Source organism: Hipposideros armiger, unplaced genomic scaffold (assembly GCF_001890085.2).
Source record: "Hipposideros armiger isolate ML-2016 unplaced genomic scaffold, ASM189008v1 scaffold_315, whole genome shotgun sequence".
Taxonomy (NCBI): domain Eukaryota; kingdom Metazoa; phylum Chordata; class Mammalia; order Chiroptera; family Hipposideridae; genus Hipposideros; species Hipposideros armiger.
The window spans coordinates 1213788-1223936 of NW_017731665.1; the positions used below are offsets into that span (position 1 = coordinate 1213788).

At 49.8% G+C, this 10149-nt stretch overlaps 1 protein-coding gene across 1 annotated transcript in view; it reads left to right on the top strand.

Moving 5' to 3' along the window:
- The first annotated feature begins 2162 nt into the window (after window positions 1-2162).
- The window catches only part of SEC14L5 (SEC14 like lipid binding 5), a 40595-nt gene continuing 32608 nt past the window's right edge, over window positions 2163-10149 (top strand). The window contains exons 1-5 of the mRNA XM_019660245.1: window positions 2163-2207; window positions 3589-3738; window positions 4141-4272; window positions 6430-6558; window positions 7329-7521. Coding sequence (XP_019515790.1) covers window positions 2163-2207; window positions 3589-3738; window positions 4141-4272; window positions 6430-6558; window positions 7329-7521 — 649 coding nt within the window. The remainder of the gene's footprint in view (window positions 2208-3588; window positions 3739-4140; window positions 4273-6429; window positions 6559-7328; window positions 7522-10149) is intronic.

The window sequence follows — 10149 nt, forward strand, 5'->3', positions numbered from 1 at the left end:
TGCCGCTCACTGCGGCTGCTGGCCGCTCACGCTGGCTGCTGGCTACATACGGTAGCCCATGGCAACCCACTGCAGCCTACGCCGTTGCCGGTGACTCACAGCAGCCCAGCTCCAGGTTGAGCGGTTGTTCAGCATCTTAGCTGTAGAGGGCAGTGTCATTGGCCCTCATATGTGGGATCCGAACCGGGGCTCTCTGGCGTCCCAAGCCAGTTCTTAACCATTGCGCCACTTGGCCGGCCCAAGATGTCTTCTTTTAAAATGCTCCAGGCAAGGCACCATCCAAAACCTCGCGCCCGCGATGTCGCAAGGCTGTGGCCACAGAGTCGTTTGGTGCACACGACCTCAGCGAGGGCCGCGCATCCCACAGGCCGCGCTCCCTGACCGCCTCTGCCTGTGGTTAAATCTCTCCTCCTCCAGCGCGGTCCAGCGTCATGTGGGCTTGCGGGCGCCCTGACCCACCAACCCCAGTCCTAATCCATCGCACCAGAGCACTGGCCAGGGACTTAGATAGTCGTTTCCTGGGGCCCCAGTCGTGTTTGAGCGCGACCCCTCCCGTAGGCACGTGGGCAAGGTTGACCCCAGGGCCTTGTGGCATTTATGTTTTCAATCCCTGAGTCACACCCCCTGCCGGTCTGCCTAAATCTCCGCGGCCCCCCGGGGAGACTGAGTCACGTCTGCAGCATCTCATATTATCGATGGTATTGCTGAGAAAGGCGAAAAAGGCAGAAAACCTCCAGAACATTTGATCCATTTTAATGGTTGGACCAGAACAGGGGTAGATGGGCAGCTGAAGATCAGGTCCTCCAAGACACGAATGAAAATCGCAGATTACAGCGTAAATTGGCAAGAAAATCTGTAGCTCGCCTGAGCAGCACAGGAAGAAAGAAATGCTGCGGGTTGCCTGGCGGCAATTCTATCCTAAAAAGCCTCCCCAGGGCCGGCTGAGTGGCGCGTTGGTTAAGAGCTGGCTTGGGACGCCAGAGGGCCCCGGTTGGAATCTCACATATGAGGGCCAGTGACACTGCCCTCTACAGCTAAGATGCTGAACAACAGCTCGACCTGGAGCTGGGCTGCCGTGAGTCGCCGGCGTAGGCTGCAGCCCCTGCTGCAGTGGGTTGCCATGGGCTGCCGTGTGTAGCCAGCAGCCGCAGTGAGCGGCCGTCCAGAAGCCGGCGACTGATCTGCCTTATCCGGGAAGAGCACAATGATGGTGCCAACTTGGGCCAGTGAAGCAACGTCCTCCACAACTAGACTGATGAACGAAAGGACAGCAACTTGTCTGTTCCCCTCCCCCACTTCCCCAATAAAATCTTAAAAAATAAATAAAATAAAATAATTAAAAAAAAAGAAAAGCCCGAAGTGAAGGAAGAATTGGAGCTGCACACAAAAAGGGAGATGGAAGAAAGAATAACTATAGAAATCCCTGAAATTCTGAAGAAGCTTGAGGACGATTGTTATTATATCAACAGGAGGAAACCGTTAGTGAAACTTCCATGCCAGACTAACATCACGACTATTTTGGAATTCCACACGAAGTATTTTGCTATCCATGCAGACTTTTCAGCCAATGAGAGGCCTCGTCATCATCACGCTATGTCAAACACCAACATGCATGTGCATTACATCCCAGCAGAAAAGAACGCTGACCTTTGTAAGGAGATGGTGGATGGATTAAGAGTCACCTTTGATTACACTCTCCCATTGGTTTTGCTCTATCCATATAAACAAGTTCAGTATAAAAAGGTGACTTCATCCAATTTTTTTTCCTTCAGATTAAGAAAAGTACCACAAGCACTAACAGGAGGAGCTCTCTCTCAGTCTACTTTTGTTGAATCCATCCATCCAGCCGTCTACGGAGAGTCAGCTGACCAAAGGTGAACCGGCCACCCCCAAAAGGTGCAAAGCTGAGCTAGAAGCCTTGCAGCGTCTGGGGCGGTCCACCTGCCATTCTGCCAACTGCGACAGGCTGACTGAGAGTAGCGCCTCACTTCAGTCCAAGTGCTGGCAGCCGGACATGTCTGCCATCATGCCCAAGCTGTTCCTGCACCTGGAAAAGAAGACACCTGTGCATAGCAGGCCATCCTTGCCTGTTCCTCTGACCCCTAGCAAGGAAGGAAGTGCAGTGTTTGCCAGCTTTGATGGCAGAAGAACTCATGAAATCAATGAGGTGCTCTCCTGGAAACTTGCACCCGACAGTTACCCCCCAGGTGACCAGCCGTCTTCACCCTCTTACATTTACGGGGCACAACACTTGCTGCGACAGTGAAACTTCCAGGAATCCTTGGGAAAATGTCCTTTTCTGAGGAAACTCTGAAGGCTTTACTGAAGCACTTTGATCTCTTTCTGAGTTTTTTAGCAGAATACCATGACTACTTCTTCCCAGGGTCTGCCTATGTCGCTGCCTGTGATATGCTGTTGCCGGCGACTCACGGTAGCCCAGCTCCAGGTCGAGCTGTTGTTTAGCATCTTAGCTGTGGAGAGCAGTGTCACTGGCCCTCATATGTGGGATCCGAACCGGGGCCCTCTGGCGTCCCAAGCCAGTTCTTAACCATCGCGCCACACGGCCGGCCCTATTTATTAGTTTTTTGATGGCTCAGAAAAAACAGCTTCTTTATCTAGCTTTGCGCTCTAGGTCCCAGTGGATAATTGGGGCGATGGTGGGCCTTCTTTACAGACAGAGCAGATGCGATGCCCAGCTGGGCAGAGGCGGGCCCATTTATTTTAGTTACATACTGTAGTTATTTCTGTTGAGTATTTCCTTGGTGCCTGAACGGCCTCCAGTATCTGACTCTAGCCACTGTACATGTCATCTGTGATGGTGGGAAAAGAATAGCTGTGTTCCCAGTTCATGGAAATGTGCACAGGTTAGGCTGTTTCCGTAGATGGTGGAGTTGTTAGCAATAACCGCATTTCTTAGTTGTTTGTTAGCACTAAGCAATATTGTTCTGCAAACTGTTTTCATTCTTATGACGAGACTGAGCAACTCTTGCCAACAAATTTTAGTTTTGCTTGGAAACTGCAAAGTAGTCCCAAAATATTCTAGAGGGAATTGATATTGATGGTGAAAGAAAATTTGCAGCTATACATTTGCTCATTATAGTTCCTTTTCTGTAAAACCTTATTTTTGGTGATCTAAAAAAAAGTGTTGTCTGACTTGTTTGAGAGTTTACAGCAATACTTTGTTGTGTCATGTTGTGGTTCCCATTCTGTAAAATGTTATTTTTGGTGAGCTGAATAAAGCAGAGCCCGTCTTGTTGGAAAGACAAAGAAAATATAAAAATAAATAAATAAAATGCCCCAGGCAAGCCCACTCTCCTTGAGGGAGAGGAAAGCTCAAATGGAAAGCCCAAAACTGATCTGTCAAGTCACTGCGCAGGCACTTCAGTATCACTGATCTAAAGCAGGTGTTAAACGATGGTCTTGTTAGTAAAACTGTAGTGGTCACTGCTTTGCCCTTGGGCTAGGATGGCTTTTCTGGCTCGAAAGCCCTCTGGTAAATGAGACCACAGCCCAGCTGAGCAGGAGGAGGGCTGTGCCCAGTGGGCCTTGGCCGCCCCGCCCCTCCAGATCGCTCTCCTCTGCCCGCAGGCCTACGAGAAGCGCTTCCCTACCTGCCCACTGATCCCAGTCTTCCTGGGCAGCGAGGTCCTGCGTGAGTCCCGCAGCGCGGATGGCGCGGTGCACGTGGTGGAGCGGAGCTGCCGGCTGCGTGTGGAGGCCCCACGGCTGCTGTGGAAGGTGGGAGCCCAGGGGACTAGACGGGGTGGTGGTGGACGGTGGCAGGTGGGGGGACCTGGGGATCAGGGTCAGGACCAGGGGGTGGGGCGAGTGTGTGTTGGTGCAAGGGGGTGGGTGGTGGGGTCTGGGTCGGAGGGCCCACAGCGTCCTGGAGGTACCCCAGTGGGAGGCTGGGCTGGGCTGGGACTGGGCAGGGTCCGGAGGACTAGGGCCTAGAGGGGTTGGGGAGGCGCGGTGGTCCGGGAATGGGGGGATGGAATTGGGGATTCGGGCCCAGGCAGATGAGGGGTTGGGGAGGTAGGACGTGTGGTCCCTGGGTCCAGGAGTGACCAGGGCCAGCCCTGGGGTTCGTGCCCCCAGCCCCTCGCCCCCTGCACACCCTGGCAGCCCCTTCCCTTGCAGATCGCAGGCGTGGAGCATGTGGTCTTTGTGCAGAGAAACGTCTTGAACTGGAAAGAGAGAACGCTCTGCATCGAAGCGCACAATGAGACCTTCGCCAGCCGCGTGGTGGTCAAGGAGAACTGCAGCTACAGGGTGAGCACAGCACGCCCGGCCTCCACGCCTGGCCCCCTGGGCTGTGCCCTGACGTCTAGGCCTCGCGCCAACTCCTTCCCTCCAGGACCTGGTGGGATACGACGCAGTTCAGATACACAGCTGATACCTTTTCTTTTTTTTAAGTGCAAGGAGTCTCAAATATTGCTTGAGACATACTTACTAAAATGTTATTCGCTGTTTATCTTAAATTCACATGCGATTGGGCATCCTGCATTTTATTGGCCAAACCTGGCAACTTCCCTCCTTCTTTTTCTTCTCCCTCTCCTTTTCTGCCTTCATGAAACTGTGCCTCAGTTTATCTATCTGTAAAATGGGGTCAACGATCTTACTTACCACGTAGGTGGTTGTGAGGATTAAAGGAAATAAAATACCCAAACCCTTTGACCAGTGAGTGCCTGGCTCACACTAAGTCCTGTATATGTGTTGGGCATTGTAATATAATTAAGTATAATTATTATTCTCCAGTACAAACTGGTTGAGTGCCTACTATGTGCCAGGCACCCTGACACGCGCTGGGCACCTAGAGGTGGACCAATTGGCCTGACCATTGCCCTCATGGAACTTTCATTCCAGTGGGAAACACAGATGAGAAAAAAGGAAACCCTATAGGCTTAACTGTCACAAGTGATAAGAAGGAATCCAGCAGCTAGACTTACAGAAAATAAGAGGAGCCATGCTGTCTCGGATAATAGTGTCCTTGGGGCTTCTCTGAGGAGGTGCCTTTGAAGCAGAGAGCTGAAGAATGAGAGGGCTGGGAACAGAATTCTGGGGGAGGAAATGGGGTGTGAAGACCCCCGAGGTGGATGGCTGAGGTTGAGAGAGGGGGCTGCAGGGGCCGGGTCCTGCTGGCCTCGGGGCTGCAGTGAAGAAACTGGAGTCATTTGGAACTCAGCTCTGCCACTTGCTTGCTGAGTGGCGCTGGGCAAGTTGCTTCCTCTCCCTGGGCCACCCTGCCATATCTGTGAGGGGACACCAGCAGGACCTGCCTCACTGGTTGCTGGAGGAGCAAATGAGATCATGTAGCTGCGCTAGACTCCAAATGGCATTTTTCATGATGATAACTTCGTGTGGCTACTTTGGCGCATTACAGATGTTTCGGGTGTGTCTGCACCCAGCTCCGCCACGGAGGGGCCTTGCTTTGTTCATCTGTCTGGTGGTGCCTTGTACACAGCAGGTGTCCAATAAATGCTGATCGCTTTTTCTTTGCACACCTCCAGCTCCTGTTGGGGCCACCTGGAAACTGGGCCTAGGATGTTCAGATGATTACCTCCAAGGGGGTGTGGGTGGGAGCTTTTATAAATCCCTTTTAGTGTAGTGTTTCTCAGAGCGAGTTCCTCCAACAGCTGAACCAGCATCACGGAGGCTGCTTGTGACATGCAGATTCCTGGGCCCCATCCTGGGCCTATTCCATCCAGGCGCCTGCATAGTTAACAGGCTCCCTGGTAATACTTCTGCCCATGGAAGTTTGAGAGGCACTAAGCTTGGATGTGCATAGCGGCTCTGTCAGTGAAGTTTGTCTTTGCTTATATATATTACATATACACATAACATATATTTTATTTATTTTTATTTTTTATTTTTTTTAAAGTTGCAGAAAAGAACAGTTTATTAGAAGAAAAAATACATGTCAAAGACGCAGAAGCGGGCCTGAGCAGTAGAGAATGACTCAAGGGCCATTATTAGAAGAGACAGTACACTCCAAAGTGTTTGGAGTGGGCCGAGCAAAAGAAACTCAAAAGCCTACATAACATATATTTTAAATATAATATATATATGTATATATTTATAAATATATCTTAAATGTATATTTGTGTACAATTTATTTATGTACAATGATGTAGCATATTAAATATATTACCTATTTATATATATCATTATATTTGTAATTTTTAAGGGACAGGCATGCAGACATCAGGCCCACTTTCTTCTGACCCCTCCTGAGAACGCTGTTTGTTCGCTAACACTTTAGATCTTGCATTGTGCTCTGGGTGGGGCCCCTGGGTACTGCTGGCCCCCTAGGGTGTTGCCAGCTGTGACATGCAGTCCACCTTATGCTCTGACTGGGCACAGGCCGCTGGGGGAGGGCATGGCGTCCCCCACCCTGAGATGGCGTCATCACCCCTACCTGGCTTTCAGGTCCACCCAGAGAATGAAGAGTGGACTTGCTTTGAGCAATCCGCCTCACTCGACATCCGGTCCTTCTTTGGCTTTGAAAGTGCCTTGGAGAAGATTGCCATGAAGCAGTACACAGCCAACGTCAAGAGGGTAAGAGGGAGCTCTGTGAGTCACAGGGAGGAAGGTGCACAGACCTCGGGGGCCTCCAGTCCTGGTTCCAACCCTGCTCTGCCACCTGATAGCCTATGTGACATCGGGCAAGATCCTTCACTTTCCTCATCCATAGAATGGGTATTCTAACAATGGCTATATTACAGGAGATGATGGATGGAAAGCAAGTCCGTAATGGGGGCTCCGTAATCACTGTCCTGATGCTCCCAGGCTTATAAACTCTGTAGACAGAGGAAGGACATGGTGTGGTGCTTTTTCCTGGTTAAAATTATTGCTGCTTCAGGGCCGGCCAAGTGGCTCAGTTGGTTAAGAGCTCACTCAAGAATGCGAGCTCTGAGCAACAGGGTCGCCGGTTCTATTCCCAGCCTGAGCTGAGCTGCTGGTGAGCTACCAACAGGTGGCAGGATGGCTCAGCTAAAAAAAAAAAAATTACTGTTGCTTGGTGTAAAGATCTCAGACCCATCACCAAGTAGAGCCCTTTTCGTGTAATGAAACAGATGAAATCCATTTTAACAATATATTTTATCCAGTGTGCTATCAATATAAAACTTACTCGTAACTATTTTACATTCTTTGTTTGGTACCCAATCTTGGAAATCCGGTGCATATTTAATGCTCATGGCACATCTCCATTTCAGCTGCTCAATAGCCATGGGTCAGGGCTGGGACCGGAACCCGGTGGGGGTGACTCCCAGACTGGCAAGGTCCTGCCCCGGTACTGATGTGTCTCGGCTCTCCCTGGCTTCCAGGGCAAGGAGGTGATCGAATATTACCTGAATGAGCTCATCTCCCAGGGCACCTCCCACATTCCCCGGTGGACGCCTGCTCTGGTCCGAGAAGAGGATGCCCGTTCCCAGGCTGGACTGGGGGATCCCGGCTCCTCGGAGGTCGACAGGCCCAGCAGCGCCCAGGGTCCCACTTCTGAGATGGTCGGTACCGATGGTAGGTCACTGTGGCCAAGGCCCAAAGTCCTAGGAAGGCTGCAGTGGCTTTGCCCACTCCATGGGGGGAGAACTGCCACGGGTCCCCGTGGGGACAGATCTGGGTCCTGAAATGACTCAGCCTCTTCCCTCTCCCAGCTGCTTTGCTCTCTCTCCCTTCAGGCTCAAGAGCCAGAACTAGTTTATTTCTAGATCAGGAATTGACCTGATCTGATGCCTTAGGGCTGCTCTTTTCTCTGGTTTTATTACTATTTTTAATTATATGAGTAATGCATGATCATGGTAGGAAAAAAAAATTCAAATTGCTCAGAAGACATCAAGTAGGAAGTAAGACTCCTTTCCTCCCCCTGGAGGCAACAATAGTTTTGTGATTATATATGCTGAAACTATCTAGGCATCTATACATACGTAGTATGTATATACACACATATGGTTAGACACACACACATACATGTATAACCTATGAACATATAAGAGCATATTATACATTCTATTTGATATTTTGCTTGAACAGCTTTCTGTATCAGTGCATGTGCTTAGCACTTTGCAGTATTTCATGGTGTGGTTGTACCATAACTTAGTAATATGCATTTATTATTTATTTTTAATTAACTTATTTAGCTAGTGCCCTATTGATAGACATTTAGGTCATTTCTTTTTTTTTTTTAAGATTTTATTGGGGAATTGGGGAAGGGGAACACACACACACACAGCGTTGGGGAATCGGGGAAGGGGAACAGACAAGTTGCTGTCCTTTGGTTCTAAAGTCTAGTTGTGGAGGACATCGCTTCACTGGCCCATGTTGGTATTATCATTGCGCTCTTCCCAGGTGAGGCAGATTGGTCACCGGCCACTGGACAGCTCACGGTGGCTCTTGGCAGCTCACACCAGCTGCTGGCTGCTCACGGTAGCTTTACAGCGGCCCACTGCAGCCTCACTGCAGCCTACGCTGTCGTCAGCGACTCACGGCAGCCCAGCTCCAGGTCGAGCTGTTGTTCACCATCTTAGCTGTAGAGGGCGCAGTGTCACTGGCCCTAATGTGGGATCTGAACCGGGGTCCTGCTGCTCAGAGCTGGTGTCCCAAGCCAGCTCTTAACCAACGCGCCACTCGGCTGGCCCAGGTCATTTCTATTTTTAAAAAATACAAATGATGTGGTATATCTTTGTACTTAACTTTTTAAAAAATATTTGCATGAGTATGTATAGCATATAATTTTAAAAGTTGAATCGCTGGGTCAAATTTTTGGTAGATTTACCAATTAGGCTTACAGAGGTTGGACTAATCTATGTTCCCACCAAAAGTGTGTAGCTGTGTCTATTCCTAACTTCACCCCAGCTCCCCACAAGACTATTATTAAACATTTTAAACTTATGAAAGGCAAAGAATGACCACTGGTAGATCAGTGATCACTCCTTTCCTTATGAGTGAAGTCAAGTATTAATTTTTCTTGTTAGTGACTCTATTTAACTTTTTTTGTGAATCTCTGTTCTTGTCCTTTGGTCCATTTTCCTATTTGCCCACTGATTTCTTATTGCTTTGTAAGAGCTCTTTGCATATGAAGGCAATTAGTCCTCTGTCATATTTCAGACTTTTATTCACATGGGAAATGTTCAGAATATGACATTAAAGGGGAAAAAAAGAAGTATATAAAACTGCACATACCCCATGAATTCAATTTTAAACCATGTGTACATGTGCTCATAACGATTCAGTTTTTCCTTTGGGGCCACTGAGTGTAGGGCTTGCCTGACTTGGAGATACCCCAGGTAACCAAAAATACATCTGGGGCCATGTGTAGGAAGAACAACTTCATTTGTTCAACAAATATTCATTCTGCACCAAGCACTAGCTGGCTGCTATTGGGCATGCACTTTTAAAATATTAAAAAAGCTTTTTTTTACACACTGCACTTCGGCACACACTCTGCAGGCCATGCCCTGTGCCGTCCCCATTTTGCACAGGTCTTTCCTTCCTTCTCTGTCTGGGCCGTCCACCAGCAGGGCTGGTACTCAGAGCGGCTGGTGGGAGGAACAGTCAGGCCCCTTCCACTCTGCTCTGAATCACTGAGCCTTTGTGCTGCGAGGAGAAAGGGGCCTTCACAGCTGCCTGGAGACCGGAAGGATGCTGGTATCACCTGCCTCCCTCGTGTTTCTCCCTCAGCCTCTCTTTGCTGCCTCCCTGTCCCCAGAATCTCCGCCTCTGACCACTCTGCAGTATTTCCAGGTCTGCACAGTCTCCCCCACAGCATCTTTCCTGCCTCTACTTACCCAGATGCCTCCTGGCATAGTTGGTGTGACCACCAGCCCTGGTTTTTTGGGTTTTTTTTAAGATTTTTATTGGGGAATTAGGGGGATGGGAACAGTGCTGGGGAATTGGGGGGAAAGGGAACAGACAAGCTGCTGTCGTTTTGTTCTTCAGTCTGGTTGTGGAGGACGTTACTTCACTGGCCCAAGTTGGCACCATCATTGCGCTCTTCCCAGGCGAGGAAGATCAGTCGCTGGCCGGACGGCCACTCATGGCGGCTGTTGGCCTCTCATGCTGGCTGTTGGCTACACACGGTAGCCCATGGCAACCCACTGCAGAAGGGGCTGCAGCCTATGCCATTGCCTGTGACTCACAGCAGCCCAG